A 16,503-nucleotide genomic window follows, 5' to 3' on the forward strand; every position below is an offset into this window, starting at 1 on the left:
TCTCCTAAAAAAGATGTACATTTGTCAGTTGAATGTAATTAAAAGTTAAAAATATGTGTTATATCACATATTTAGAATATTTACACTTAAATTACTATTAGTTGCCAAACAAATTGGAGCTTTTTAATGAGTAGATTTTGGATCATTTATTTATAAATTTATATTTAGTATTGGTCTATGTTTATATGCATAGATAGTGCTTATCCCAAAATCGAAACATCCGCCAATTAGCATAAGACTTTGGTCCTACCAAGTTTAATCAAGTCAATTTAGCAGAATCCCATTGCCCATCCTTAAAGAGTAACTCATTTTTTAATCTATTCAACTTTTTTTTTTTTGAAAGGTAATCTATTTAACTTCTTAATAAAAAGATAATTGTAACTCATTTTCTCTTTTCCAAAAAGCAGAAACAAAGTTATTTTTGTTCAATACACATATAAATACATAGGGAATTGATCCTAAACTCGCAACTTAAGTAATGTAATGTAAAGTTTTGATTCTAAACTTACAAAATCAACCTCCCTCTCAATTAAAAGCAGGGATGGATACCACCAAGAGCAAGAGATGGTGGTGAAGATTAACAGCGTACCTTGGGAGAGGAAAAGTTAGAGCATCCAAAACGTTACTCTCAATACAATTAAAAAATTTGGCTGCGATCACTTTTGTTGCTTTCTTTCTACTCAAAATAATAGAATCAACTTTAAATTTAGAACGATTACCATGCAAAGATAAATAAAGAGTAACAAAGCGTATTCCCATGATTTGCTTTAACATATGCCCCTCACCACCAAAGGCCAAAAAATTTATTCATTTACACTGCAGCAATTGACCAGTATTTGTTGAGGATCACAAATGTTCACAGCAGCAATAGACTAATGGAATCAAATCACTATTATTTTTAACCTTACACACAACCTTAATTAGGTAAATTTCAGTGTTGGATGATTATAAATATCTTATAAATGGATAATGTAGGTTAAATTTAGTTTTCTTTTATATTGACATTTCTTAATATTATATTTATTTATACTCGATGATGAATTAGTTACTAGAATTCATAAGTTGTTCAAATAAAATATTACTTTAATCAAAAGATTTAATTTTTATTAATAAAATGCTTAAAATATTATCAAACTCTGGTTGGGTTGAGTTTTACTAATTTGTAGTCGAACTTAGGGCTTGAGGACATCAAGAGCCATCTGCATTTTCAAGAAATGGATTAATCTTGCTATCTTCCTTATTGGGTGAATAAATAGGCCTCTATTAGGACTCTCTCATTCTTGTTACTCTCAGTACATTCTTTTTGTAATGAGTTCACGTTTCCAACTCAAAAAATATACTTAATAAGTGATTATTCACCCCATCTTATTGATGTGGAATTCGTGACATTCTATTCCTCTTAATATCTCTTACTAATGTCGTTGACTTTTTACCCATAGAGAAGATGGATTCTTACATTAGTTTGGTCTACCTCGATCCTTATGAAGACCTCATATTAGTGAAAATCCGAATCTATTCTGATAACACTTGTCATAAGCACATATTTTCAATCCAAAAAACATACTTAATAGGTATTATTTTTGTTTATATACCCAAAACCCATCTCATTTGTTATTGATGTGAGATCCGTTATACTCTTAACTTAGCTACCTTATCTCTTTATTCTACATATATAATTATTAATAAGATGGTATTCTTTTTAATACTATATCTTTTATAAAAAAAACGTGACCAATTAAATTGTTGAAAAGAAAAATCACCATATTCTAATAGAAATATTAATGAATATATAAAAAAAATTTTTTGCAATAATCAATTCTTGAAATTATCTATAAGCTTGTTCTTAAGTCAAAACCGAGTTGCCAGCTACGGTCTTATTAAATAAATTATATTAATCGTTGAATTAAAATATTTAAGTAATATAATTTCTGAATAATTAATTACCTTAAATTACAATTTATTAATTTGATCTTTTAAATAAAACATAACTGCCAGTCCATAGTTATTGTCAAGAATCGGACATAAGCCAAATTCCTAAAACATACGTACCCGGGATCCAAACTTTTAAATTTGAGGGGACTGAACTAATATGGTGAAATAATAATTAATATTGTTATTTTTCTTCAATAAATATATCAAATCTACTAACAAAAGAAAAAGAAAGAATTTTTAAAGGGAAGCAAAATACTAACAAAATGAAAATATACATTTGTTTTTCATATATATATAAAGATATTGTTTAGAATAGGAATTTAATACCCAAATGCAAATGATATAAACCCATTCAAAATCTAATTTGTAGAAAAAAATTCACTGATATATTCTTCTTTTTATTTTTTAATTTGAATTTGGAATAATTGATCTAACTAATTAAATTGAAGCATCTTGACTGGTTAAACTATCCCGATCATCGATAGTAGTTCGAAGATTGGACTCAGCAAGAAACCCATAATCGAAAGAAGCCTTATTTATCCTAGATCCATTTAAAGCCCAAACAATTTTTTTGGTAGAAAAAAAATGCGAATATTTGGTTAATCTACAATTATATATGAAAATATTTTATTAATTTTTTTCTTCTGCTTTTTCTTTCTTTTCATTTTTTTCTTTTGTTCCTCCTTGCACCTATTTAGTTAATTTAATTAACTAATTAATTAGTTAATTATTTAATTTAATTAATTTTAAATAATTAATCAATTAATATTAATCACAGGTTTATATAACTAATTATTATTTTTAATTAATTCATATGTTTTTTATTTTAAAATATATATATAAGTTATCAATTATATATATTTTTTTTTTATTCAACCAATAAAATTAATTTTTTTTTAGAACCTAGAACTCCGCTTTTCCCTTTTTTTCTTCTTCTTTTTCTTCTAGCACCTATCTTTTGAAAATTAAAAAGAAAAACCTATATTTTTCATATCAAGAAATGTATTGTTCTTCTCTTGTGGTAGGTATGTTTTTGTTTTATCTTGATTTTGACTCTCTTCCCTTACAATAAAAACATAAGAAACTTTAAAAAATAAATAAGAAAACATAAGAAATCATGATTGGATTAGCAAACAATTGATTACTACAAAGATTAGTGATTGGGTAAATCCATGGTTAGAAAAGTGATTAGATTGATTATCCTTGCACTGAAATCTTTGTCATGTCCAAATATTTGAAGTTTGAAGACCTGAAATCTACCCGTTCCGCCGCAGTAAAATCGAGGGTAGCAAGCAAAGCCAACCGAACGGTCAAAAGAGAAAGGCAGAAAGCAATGGAAAAGTTGAAAATGCCCCCAGAAGTCAACCAATAGTAGCCAGCAAGCAACGCCCTTGATTTCAAAAGAATTTGTCTTTAATAATTATTTTTCTCTCTTCTCTTGTTTACTTTTCTCTTCCCTTGTTTTCCCGTTCAGATTCCGAGAAATTCCCCTGGGTTCTTGTTAGTCTTTGGAAAGGACTCCATTTCCGATACTGCTAACATATTTTCCTGATTCTACCACTCGCCCCAGTGTCTTGTTCCTCTATAGATTCCCAGCTGGGCATGTAAGGGCACTTAAAACTCTATAAAGCATCATTTTTTTAACCATTTTTTCTCTTTTCGATCTTGTGTTATTTGATCTTCATCTATCAAAGTAGCATCTGGGTTCCTCTTGTTTTGTTATTTAAGAGTATTTTAGTTGTTTTTTTTCCTTGATTTGGTCTTAGCAAAGCAGTGATCTTTAGTTTATTGCCTAGTCTTTTTTTTTTTTAAGCAAAGCATGTTTGAAATAACAGATCAGTTTTTCAAATATATTTCATCATAGCTCACGATTCTAAATTTTTAGAGCTGCAGAACTTGGGGAGATCAATAAAACAACGCGTCGTTTTTAAATACTCTTGAATTCTATAAGCTTACGTAACGTGATTCATTCAATTGCAGACATAGATGGGTATATTTCTCAGCACCCCCAAAACACAGAAATTCTCAGAAGATGGCGAGAATGACAGGGTTAGATATGGTCTATCATCCACGCAAGGATGGCCTGCAACTATGGAAGATGCTGTGAGTAACAAATGAACTGTATATACATCGAATTCTCATCGATTGAACTCTATATATATACATATTCTTTGAGGATGTTTATCTTATGAATGTTAGCTAATGATGATTTATAAAGTAGAAATACTTCATCTCAAAAAACAAGATCAACTCTCAATAAAGAGTTTCTCCCTTTGAAAATTTCTAAATACAAGAGCTAATGAAATAAGACATTTCAAAGTAAATATCAATGACAATTTTATCTATGTTTTGTCTACTAACAGAAACATACTAAACAAGAGCATAAAATAAATAAAGTGATCAGATAATTATTCGTAAGATAATTTAATTGTTAAACCAGAAGATTTATCATGAACCCTAATCTTTCATGACAAAATTAGCATGTGTCCAAGAAAGTGTTTGATTGGTTCTAGCCACTATGAACGAAATAGGATTTGCTTTAACATATGCCCCTCACCATGGTTGGTTGAATCAGCCAAAGGCCAAAAAAAAAATTATTCATTTACACTGCAGCAATATTGTCATTTTCCTAATGCCAGAATAAAATGAGGATAACGGGTGTACACAGCAGCATCGTAAGTATCTCATAAATGGATAATGTTAAGTTAGTTTTATTTTAGATTTTTTAATATTATGTTTATTTACACTCAAATTTTTTAAAAAAAAGTGTTTTTATTAACCTCAACAACTCATATGTCATTCTAATTCTTTTACTTAATGCAATAGACTTTTCATGACATATTGATGCAGTTTGAACATTGAATATACTCAATGAATTAGTTACTAGAATTCATAAGTTGTCCGAATAAAAAATCACTTTTAATTAAAAGATTTTAATTTTGATGAATAAAATGGATAAAATATTTTCAAATTCTGGTTGGGTTAAGTTTATAGAAGTGGATAACGTTTTGAATAATGGACAAATTTATGGTCGAACTTAGGGCTTGAGTACCTCAAAAGCCAGCTTTATTTTCAAGAAATGGATTTGAGAAGTTGAGGAGGGGGGGATAAGCTAGAAGCATTGATTAATTATGAGTGGTGACTTTCCCACGTAGATGTTGCTCCTGTTTTTGGAATTGGAGGACTGAGCATATTCCTGATGCTGCTCTTCTCACATTGCCAGTCATTTGTCTTTTGCGTTGGTTGTCAAAGAAGACAGAATGGACTGTCAACTCAGGTGATTGCTAATTTCTAAATTCAAAACTCTGAGTGTAATTTGACAACAAATATGTCTACAAGATGATAAAGATTTTTATAGTCTACTGCACTACATAGCATGCAATTTCAATCGTTAATTCGGAGAAAGAATAACCAAAAAAGTTTGCTTTTTCTATCTCCTCTATACAAAGAAGGCATCATTTGTCTGACCCACCCAAGTTAGTGCCGATTCACTTTATCACATAAAGCCATGTCATAGCCATGGCTGAGGAACCATCAAAACCCAAAGAAAAAAAGAATGTTTTTTCTGTGCATTGTATTTTATTTAATTGTTCAAGACTTGTGGGGCAAAAGAAAAAGGGCGTCATTGTCAGTGATGATGTTCCAATTCAATTATTACGACATCACGTCACTTTTTTTCTGGTGCGGAAATTTTGATAAATGGCAATTATAATAATATGATTACATTAATAAAGAAATTATAATTCTGCCAGGTTCTATATATTTACTGAGAAACTCTGACTCTATGCAGGCTAAAAGAGTTGAACGAGGGAACCAGGTACCTTGAATTATAGCTATGGCGTCTACCAAATACTCTCCTCTAAGCTTTCCCCTGTTTTTAACATTGACGTTTCTATTTCTTCAAGCCAAGTCTTCCTCTGGGTCTCATTCCAAACCGAACCATGCATTCTCCATCAAAGAAGCAACTGTGCACGACCTCCAACTTGCTTTCGAGAGGTGCCAACTCACCTCAAGGCAACTCGTTGAGTTCTACCTAGGAGAAATCCACAGACTCAACCCGCTCCTGAGAGGGGTCATAGAGGTAAACCCGGATGCTCTGTATCAAGCTGATAATGCGGACAGAGAGCGTAAGGCTAAAGCACCAGGGTCACTTGGTGGCCTGCATGGTATTCCTGTTCTGCTCAAGGATAACATTGCAACCAAGGATAAGATGAGCACCACGGCTGGCTCACTTGCGCTGCTAGGGTCGGTCGTACCTCGAGATGCAGGCGTGGTAACCAAATTGAGGAAAGCTGGGGCTATTATTCTCGGAAAGGCTAGCTTAAGTGAGTGGGCTCATTTCAGGGACAATAGAGCGCCCAGTGGCTGGTGTGCCCGGAGTGGCCAGGGAAAGGTGAGTTTAAGAACGAACATGTTTTGACACGCTAAAGAACCTGTAATGTTGATAAGAGGGAACTAAATATACCGGTATAGAATTTTTCCATGCAAATATAGAAATTAACATAAATAAAATTGTCATATTATGAGTTTATTGTAGTCAGCAATTTTTTATAGAGAATCATTCTTATGTTCTTGTTTGCTATACTTAATTTGGATTCATTACCAAATATAATTTGACTTAATAAAGAAAAGTAATTTCCTCAATTTTTTGTATGCAGAATCCTTATAATCTTTCAGCAGATCCATGTGGGTCAAGTAGTGGATCTGCCATATCAGTAGCAGCAAATATGGCAGCAGTGTCACTTGGGACCGAGACTGATGGCTCAATCCTTTGTCCATCTAGTAACAACGCAATAGTTGGCATCAAACCTACTGTTGGTCTTACAAGCCGAGCAGGAGTCATCCCTATTACTCCCAGACAGGACACTGTTGGGTAGGTGCTATTAATCTTTTGAAGAAGTTTTTTTATTGGGTGTGCTACTGCTCTAATAAGACGATAATAATAGTTCGTACTAAATTGATTCTTTTCTATGTAAATGACTTTATCCATGTTCCTCCCTAGCAAGAAACAGAGCATATTGTTCTATCTCCGTACAGGTCTTCTAAACTAAAGATTTGCCATTGGTTGTATGTTGTCCTTTTATTTCACTAGATTCCAACTTTTTTTTCTTGTGGGGTGGGCTCTCGTACTAATTAAAATTAACTATGGCTCATGCTCTATTGAATTGAAACAGACCCATGTGCAGAACAGTAGCAGATGCTGTACACGTCCTTGATGCCATTGCAGGATTGGATTATAATGATAAAGCAACCATTGAAGCATCAAAGTACATTCCAGGTGGTGGCTACAAACAGTTTCTAAAGCCTTATGGTCTCAAAGGGAAGAGATTGGGCTTATTGAGGAATATATTCTTCCATTTCGATAATGGATCTATTTTTGCTGAAGCTTTTGAGCGTCATTTCTCCACTTTAAGGTAGCAAATCATAAATTCTGCAATTATTAGTTTCATCCAATTACATAGATGGGTAATTCTGATTCATTCAACATAATTTTCTGCAAATTAAGGCAAGGAGGTGCAGTTTTGGTAGAAAATTTGGACGAATCCAAGTTTCTGGCTGCGTATAGCTCCAACACAGACTTCGAATCTGTAGCAATGAATGCTGAGTTCAAATTGGCCTTGAATTCTTACCTAAAAGAGCTTGTGGTTTCTCCAGTGCGATCCCTAAAAGATATCATTGCATTCAACAAAAAGTTTTCAGATTTGGTGAGTATTTCAGCAATCAACAGATACAGTTATCTTCTTCACTAATGCGTTCTTCCCGAATTGGGTATGGTTAAAGCTTACAGTCTTACATATTTGGTGCTAAGTGGAATGCTTGAGTTTTGTGTCATGCAGGAAAACACAAAGGAATATGGGCAACAGCTTTTCCTCGATGCTGAAGCTACGAATGGCATAGGCAAGAAAGAGAAGGAGGCACTATTACATTTAGCAAAAATGTCAAGAGATGGACTGGAGAAATTGATGAGCGAGAACAAGCTAGACGCGTTATTGTCACCATTTTCATCAGCTTCGTCTGTTCTGGCAAAAGGTGGATATCCAGGAATTATAGTCCCCGCTGGACATGATACCGAGGGGGTGCCTTTTGGCATATGTTTTGCAGGACTAAAGGGCTCAGAGCCAACGCTGATTGAGATTGCATATGCCTTCGAACAAGCCACTAGGATTAGGAGGCCTCCTCCGTTCACGCCTTGAAAAGTGGAGTAGAGGTAGGTTTAGAGTCTGTTTGGCTTAACTTTCTTTAATAAAAAAGTTATTATGGAATTTTTATGAAAAATAATAATTTTTAAAATTAAGTTAAATTATTTGTTAAGTTGTTTTGTAAGATAAATTATATAAATTTTAATTTTGATTAAAATTATCATATAGGATATTCATGTCATCTTTTCTATCACTTAATAAATCAGGATAGAATAAATCTACTTTGAATTTATGTACGATTTTAGATGTTAAAATATTTAAAAAAATTCATAAAAAAATGAAACAACTCTTAAACTTATGTAGTAGTAATAGTATTAGATTTTTTTTTTTTGTGAAGAATAGAAAAAACCTTTAAGTAGTACCTGAATGTAATTTTGAATTTTAAGTCTTTTTCTCTTAATTTTTATAAGAACAAAAGAAATCTTAAATTTTATTATTTCACTGTTGAGTCCTCTGTTTTTTAAGTAGTATTTGTAGAAAGAGGTAGAGCAGTGAAAAATCGTGATTTTGCATTAGAGTATGGTGATTTGCAAAGAGAGAGAAGAGGGAGATTGATTGAGAGAGAAAGATAAGTATTTTCTAAAAAACTAACGTATTTTTAAAAAATAGAAAAGAAAGCTCATCTGTGGGGCTTTTCTTTAAACTCTTGTTTTATAATTTTGTTTTTCAAAAAAATATTACTTTTTTAAAAACTTATCAAAAAGCTTGTTTAACCTGACTTTTATTTTTAAGAAGTAAAAATGCTGAAAAAAAAAAAACTAGGCCAAACAGACACTTAGACTATATCTTGAAGCTTTCTTAAATTATGAAAAATGAAAAGTTTTATGCCTAGTCATGTTAATTTTTTTTTCCCATTCTTTTTCCTTCCTTGCCATGTTAATTATTTTGGTATGTAACATTTTCTTAAGAAAAGAAGCATGTAAGATATAGAGGGAAAAAAAGTTTGGTTGAAAATATAAATTAAAGAATAAAAAAAAAGACCCGAAAACTTGGATATATTTCAATTTGAATATTCGTATACGCTAAATTTACATTACGTGACTTGTTAATAAATATTTTAAAAATATTTTGTAAAGAATAAAACATGTGAACTTTGTTGTTAATTAATTTGTGAATATTTTAATTTATAATGACATGGCAATGGCATAACATCATGTTTCAATGAAATGAATGGCAAAAAATATGACAACGTGGCATTTATTTATTAAACTTCAGTCACATGTCAACCTCATAATTTAAAACTAAAAGAAATCAAGATTTTTTTTTTGATAATTCCATTTTCCCAATATAAATGATTACATTTATTGAAATAATTAAATACTTGACAAAGTTTTAGTGATTTCAAATTTTTCAACAACTTATCAAATAATACCCAACTCATTAATGTTTAAATTGATATTAAATCTTTTTTTTTTTTGAAAGGCTAAATTGATGTTGAATTTTAATTCATTTTTCACTTCTAATCAATTAGTTGTAAGAACCAAATAGAGAGAGAGAGAGAGAGAGAGAGAGAGAGAGAAAGCCTTTCCATGTATTTTAGAAAAAAAAACGAGAGAAGATAATGCTATATATATTGTCTAACAATTGAATAATGTGACTACTAAAAAATAGTATAGAGATAAGTAATCATAACTTTATTGATAGTTATTTCTTTTGAGTAGTCAGATAATAAGTTATTTCGATTAGTTTTAAATATTAGATATATTACATGAGTTAGTATGTCATTAGTTAATTGTGTTATATAGTATTTCCTTAAGCAATTGTAATAGAAACTTTTAAATAATTTCAAAATTAAGAGTTAATGAAATAAGACATTTAAAAGCAAACAACAAGGATAGTTTTATATATGTATGTCTACTCGCACAAATACACTAAATAAGAGCATAAAATAAGCAAAATGATCACATAATTATTTGGAAGACAAATATTTAAATGTTAAATCAGACTTATTTAACTTTTCTTGAACAAGCTTCTGCAAGCGCTCTACCATAGAAGGTGTGAGATAATTGCTCCAATCTCCCACCTCTCCTTTCCTGAAGAAGGCAGTGTTTGGAGCTCCAAAAGGTTGCTTGCCACTCTTGTTAACCTCCATCCCTTTCAGGTTCTCAAAACTACACAGCATAGCTATTTCTTCTGCTTCTCCTTGTCTCTCTTCTTCCTTTGAAAAAGGAAAACCTAAGAAGTTGGCCAACTTTTTCACATGAAAAACAATGTCTTTCTTAAGATCTTCATATTTTAAAAACATTATATTATTGGGATTTTCTTGTTTTGCCTTCCAATACCCTAACACATGATCGGGAAATGGTCCAAAGCCATGGATTCCTTGACAAAACATCTCGAAAGCTTCATCTAATGGTAGTGGATCCACGTTTTCAGATCGTAATATATCAGTGAAATGCCAATAAGAGATGAACATATCCATCGGATTTCTACAAATGTACACAATTTTAGGAGTTGAACATTCTTTAATGGAAGGTGGCAAAGAAGCATAAGGCGTATGGGTTGAAAAAATTCTTGGCTGAGGGATGTTTTCAAGATCCGGAGAATGGTTTTTCAAGTAAAGATCTAGCTCAAGGTAGGGTACAGCTTGGTGAGGGCCTAAGCTGAGCAAAGGGTTGTTTTTAAGTTCAAAATGGTTGCGGTTCACAATTGTGAAAATCAAGGCCTTCATCCAAGTAGTGCCACATTTCGGGAGACTAGTTAGAAAAATATCATTATCAAGTGCTTGGAAGTGCTTTTGGAAAGAAATCATGGCTCTAAGCACCCTAGATGTACACCAAAAGCCTTGGTAGAAATAAAGATGATTGCCATACCAGTTTCTCTCTTTGGAGAGGGTTTGGACCAATTCTTGAACCTCTTCATCATCCCATGACTCCTCCGATCCTTGGGTATTTGAAAGTTTGCTTTTAGAGTTTTCTATTGCCTCCATTAAAAAAAAAAGTAGAGCAAAAAATTGGTATCAAAGGATGTATGACAGAATGAAGGGAAAATGTGGAAACCTCTAGCTGACACTAGTTGGTTCACAAAGGAATTTATACTAGTGCAATAATGATGGGTCCCCATGGCTTCTGTCTAATAGGTCCCTTGCATATCCTGTAAAGAATCTTAGCTGAATCTCCATGCCATTTACGCCTTCAATTAAAATCTAAATTAATCGATTGTTTAAGCTTTTTATGAGTTTCAAGACGGTTGGATATAACCTTTTCTCTTGATTGGTATATATAATATACGAGGAAGTTCAAGGGGAGATGGACTCGAACCACCGGTCAAGTCCTTGGTTTGTTTTGTGGCAACTGGCAACCTACTATTGTGTTGAGAAATCAATTTTTAAGTGCTCTTTAAATTAGAAGCTTATTTGGTAAAATTTAGTTATAAGAATAAAATAGAGAAAAAAAACACTCTTCCCTGTATTTTGAAAAAAAAGAAGAAGAAGGTAATGCTATATATATTGTCTATGAACTGAATATTGTGATTATTAAAAAATAATATGCTATAGAACCCAAAAGCATCACACCATAAACAGAACAATAAAAGGCAACATAAGACACACAAATAGCAACATGAAGCCGCAGCACCTTCGATTACCAGGCAACACACAAATAGCAACATAATATGCTTTAATTTGTTTTTATTTTTTAAAAAAACTTTTATAATTTCACCCTTACAAAATTTTAAATTTTCTAATATACTTTGATAATACTTGTTCCACTATCATAATTTTTTACGTAAATTTTTACAAGTTTACATCAAAAAATAAAAATTATTATTGTAAAAATTAACAGTTTACTATTATTTATTCAAGTATTATTCTTTTGAAATTGTTTAAGTCCATTAGGAAAGGAGACTCAAGTCTCGTTGAATTATTGGTTATCAAAGAAGGGTTTCAAATCTTTCTTGACTTGAGGGATCAGAATTTATATAAGTTGCGGGTGAAAAGTGATTCTTTGAATGCAGTTAAGTGGGTTAATAATCCATTAGATGCTCCTTGGAGATTTATTGCAAAGGGAGAATTTGCGCAAAGAAATTCAATGTTGGAAGGTTACTCATAAAAAGGGGAGGGAATAGCATCAGTGATGGTTTAGCTAAAGAAGCTAGGTTTGACAAGAGAGTCTGTTTTTGTTCAAATGTTTCGAGTTGATGGGAGTTGACACGGAAGTAGGTGTTGTTTCATCGTGTTTGATGCTGTTTGTGTGTGGAAGAGCTCATGTAAGAGTCGTTAGGGACTCAGTACTTGGACAGATTTAAGAGGGCAAAATTTCACGGGATTTTGGAATATCTTATGTGATATTTCCCACGTGATTTTTTTTTTTTTTTTTGCTTAATTTTAGGGGTTATGGCATTATGAATTCAAGCTGTTTTCGTGGGCAGCTGTTATGTATTGTCTTGCTGCCCAAGATCTGGCTATTTTACGGGATCCACGTGACTGGGTTGTCATCTTTTGACAGCATTTGTTTAATAGCATATTATTACTTTAACGTAATACTAATGTAAATGTGTCAAATTAACGAAATAAATTAATTAAATCAAATAAATATAATTTTTATAAAATTAAATATTTAAATTTATATTTTTGAGTTTAAAGTATTTTATAATTTATAAATGAATAATAGTAAAGATTAAAAAATTATAATGAAAATGACTAGTTAAAAACTTTTGATGTAAGCCTGAACGAATTAATGTAAAAAATTATAAAGGTAGATCAAATATTATCAAAATATTAATGTAAATGTATGAGATTTAAAATAACAAGTCAATTATATCAAATAAACATAATTTTTAAAAAAATTAAATATTTAAATTTATATTTTCAAGTTTAAAGTATTTAATGGTTTACAAATTTTAATTTATAAATGAATAACAGTATGGATAAAAATAATCATTTTGAAAATTAGTAGTTAAAAAATCTTGATGTAAACCTATAAGAATTAACATAAAAAATTATAATGGTGGAGCAAGCATTATCAAAATATTAACATAAATATATGAGATTTAACGTAACAAGTAAATTATGTCAAATAAATATAATTTTTTTTAAAAATCAAACATTTAAATTTATATTTTCGAGTTTAAAATATTTAACGATTTATAAATTTTAATTTATAAATGAATAATAGTAAGGATAAAAAAATTTATAATGAAAATTAGTAGTTGAAAAACCTCGACATAAAACTATAAGGATTGACATAAAAAATTATAAAAGTGAAACAAGTATTATCAAAATATTGACGTGAACATGTAAGATTTAACATAACAAGTCAATTAAATCAAAATAAACATAATTTTTTAGAAAATTAAACATTTAACTTTATGTTCTTGAGTTTAAAGTATTTAATGGTTTATAAATTTTAATTTATAAATGAATAATAACAAGGATAAAAAAATTATAACGAAAATTAGTAGTTAAAAAACTTTGACATAAAATTGTAACAATTAACGTAAAAACCTTATAAAAGTAGAACAAGCATTTTCAAAATATTAACATAAACGTGTGAGATTTAACGTAATAAGTTAATTATGTCAAATAAATATGATTTTTTAAAAAATTAAATATTTGAATTTATATTCTCAAGTTTAAAATATTTAATGATTTATAAATGAATAATAATAAAGTTAAAAAATTATAGTTAAAATAATTATTTATTAAACTAAATTTTTATTACAATATTTATTTAAAAATTTCTCAATGGTTAATATTTTTTACTCTAGAATATAAATGTAAATGATCAATTTTAATAAAAATTCTATTAATATTCTCAATTTTAAAGTTTTTAATGGTTTATAAATTTTAATTTATAAAAGAATAATAATAAGGATAAAAATAATTATAGTTAAAATAATTATTTCTTACAGGTAGATCAAATATTATCAAAATATTAATGTAAATGTATGAGATTTAAAGTAACAAGTCAATTATATCAAATAAACACAATTTTTAAAAAAATTAAATATTTAAATTTATATTTTCAAGTTTAAAATATTTAATGGTTTACAAATTTTAATTTATAAATGAATAACAGTAAGGATAAAAATAATCATTTTGAAAATTAGTAGTTAAAAAATATTGACGTAAACCTATAAGAATTAACATAAAAAATTATAATGGTGGAGCAAGTATTGTCAAAATATTAACATAAATATGTGAGATTTAACGTAATAAGTAAATTATGTCAAATAAATATAATTTTTAAAAAAAATCAAACATTTAAATTTATATTTTCGAGTTTAAAATATTTAACAATTTATAAATTTTAATTTATAAATGAAGAATAGTAAGGATAAAAAAATTTATGGTGAAAATTAATAGTTGAAAAACCTCGACATAAAACTGTAAGGATTGACATAAAACATTATAAAAGTGGAACAAGTATTATTAAAATATTGACGTAAACATGTGAGATTGAACATAACAAGTCAATTAAGTCAAAATAAACATAATTTTTTAGAAAATTAAACATTTAAATTTATGTTCTTGAGTTTAAAGTATTTAATGGTTTATAAATATTAATTTATAAATGAATAATAAAAAGGATAAAAAAATTATAATGAAAATTAGTAGTTAAAAAACTTTGACATAAAATTATAATGATTAACATAAAAACCTTATAACAGTAGAACAAGCATTTTCAAAATATTAACATAAACATGTGAGATTTAACGTAACAAGTTAATTATGTCAAATAAATATGATTTTTTGAAAAATTAAATATTTGAATATATATTCTCGAGTTTAAAATATTTAATGATTTATAAATTTTAATTTATAAATGAATAATAAAAAGGATAAAAATTTATAATTAAAATAATTATTTATTAAACTAAATTTTTATTACAATATTTATTTAAAAATTTCTTAATGGTTAATATTTTTTACTCGAGAATATAAATGTAAATGATCAATTTTAATAAAAATTCTATTAATATTCTCAATTTTAAAGTTTTTAATGGTTTATAAATTTTAATTTATAAAAGAATAATAATAAGGATAAAAATAATTATAGTTAAAATAATTATTTCTTAAATTAAATTTTTATTATAATATTTACTTAAAAATTTTTCAATGGTTAATATTTTTTACTCGAAAATATAAATGTAAATGATTAATTTTAATAAAAATTCTATTAATATGCTCGAGTTTAAAGTATTTAATAGTTTATAAATTTTAATTTATAAATGAATAATAACGAAAATAAAAATACCTATAGTAAAAGTAATTATTTATTAAACTAAATTTTATTATAATATTTATTTAAAAATTGTTTAATGGGTACTATTTTTACTTGAGAATATTTATAAAAATGCTATTATTCTCTTTATTACTTCTTTCTCTTTCATTAATTTTTTTTTATTTTTGTTTGTTAAGTGTTCTTTAAGTTTTTGTCTTAATCAGTTTGATAGGTAAACAGATTGAAATTTTTTTTAAAGATCAATGACTAAAATAAAAGCCTCCAAATTTAAGTAAACAGATTGCAAGTTTTTGTCTACTCATACTCATACACATACACATATATTAAACAAAAGCATAAAATAAGTAAAGTTATTACATAATTATTCTGATGACAAATTGAATGTTAAGCCAGACTTCTCTATCTTTTTTAGAACAAGTTTCTCCAAACATTTCACACCATGGCAGGTGTGAGATAATTGCTCCAATCTCCCACACTCCTTTCCTGAAGTGGGCCTTGTTTGGTATTTAACACTCCTTTCTAATTTTTTTCAAGAAGTTTTGAAATTATTAAAAATGAAAAGTTTTAAGCTAGTAATGTTAATTATTTTGGTATTTAACACTTTTCGAAGAAAAGAAGCGTGCAAGATACAGTGGGAAATAAAAGTTTGGTTGAAAAAAAAAATAAGTAAGAAAAAGACTATAATACTTATATATGTTAAATCTACATTTTTGTGATAAAATAGTGATGACAAACCTATTAATTTAAAAAAATTTTCACTTGACAATCATTTAGGATGTGTAAACCAACTTCAAAAAAGTTGAATTTAATAATTAACATTTAGATAAAATTCATTTTTTGTTACTACTGATTCAGAGGATGAGAGTCACCAAATTAATGAATATGAACATAATAAATTTGGGTTTGGGGCATACCTAAATTATTCATAAAATTTTTCAAAACTTTTGAAAAATTAATATATTAATATATATATATATATATATATATATATATAATTTTCAAAATCTTTGTGTAACCATGGCCTCCTAGCTCTTATGAGATTTTTTATTTTGAAATGAGATTACTTTAAATTTTCCTTTTATATGCTATTAAAATATTTTATAATATTTGTATAAGCATCGTATTAGCTTTCCACCTCATCAAACTTATCATAAAGATTTTATTTAAATTTTTTGTTTTTATGTCTT

General features: G+C 28.4%; 1 protein-coding gene and 1 pseudogene across 4 annotated transcripts; one reads left to right on the forward strand and one right to left on the reverse strand.

Annotated features, from left to right (window-relative positions):
• Positions 1-3,333: 3,333 nt before the first annotated feature.
• LOC18599793 (putative amidase At4g34880) lies at positions 3,334-8,195 on the forward strand. Of its 4 annotated transcripts, none has more exons than XM_088806554.1 (8): positions 3,334-3,536; positions 3,913-4,035; positions 5,088-5,209; positions 5,723-6,325; positions 6,591-6,805; positions 7,119-7,346; positions 7,439-7,637; positions 7,770-8,195. In XM_088806554.1, exons 4-8 carry the CDS (start codon positions 5,768-5,770, stop codon positions 8,124-8,126), a joined length of 1,557 nt encoding a protein of 518 aa, XP_088662680.1. In that variant the 5' UTR covers positions 3,334-3,536; positions 3,913-4,035; positions 5,088-5,209; positions 5,723-5,767; the 3' UTR covers positions 8,127-8,195. The 4 variants fall into 4 exon arrangements, with proteins under 4 accessions (XP_088662680.1, XP_088662677.1, XP_088662679.1 ...); XM_088806551.1 differs by having other exon boundaries at positions 3,338-3,536; positions 7,107-7,346; XM_088806553.1 differs by lacking the exon at positions 5,088-5,209 and having other exon boundaries at positions 3,338-3,536; positions 7,107-7,346.
• A 1,443-nt stretch (positions 8,196-9,638) lies between these two features.
• Positions 9,639-11,283, reverse strand: LOC18599794 (cytosolic sulfotransferase 15 pseudogene; annotated as a pseudogene).
• Between the last annotated feature and the right edge of the window lie 5,220 nt (positions 11,284-16,503).

This window comes from Theobroma cacao, chromosome 5 (genome assembly GCF_053813885.1).
Source record: "Theobroma cacao isolate CCN51 chromosome 5, ASM5381388v1, whole genome shotgun sequence".
Classification (NCBI taxonomy): Eukaryota; Viridiplantae; Streptophyta; class Magnoliopsida; order Malvales; family Malvaceae; genus Theobroma; species Theobroma cacao.

Bases quoted from the DNA above. Each gene is read 5' to 3' on its own strand.
- LOC18599793 (XM_088806551.1), top strand. From the start codon at position 5,768: ATGGCGTCTACCAAATACTCTCCTCTAAGCTTTCCCCTGTTTTTAACA. The intron at 6,326-6,590 runs GTGAGTTTAAGA...TTTTGTATGCAG, and splicing joins CCCGGAGTGGCCAGGGAAAG to AATCCTTATAATCTTTCAGC. The intron at 7,638-7,769 runs GTGAGTATTTCA...TGTGTCATGCAG, and splicing joins ACAAAAAGTTTTCAGATTTG to GAAAACACAAAGGAATATGG.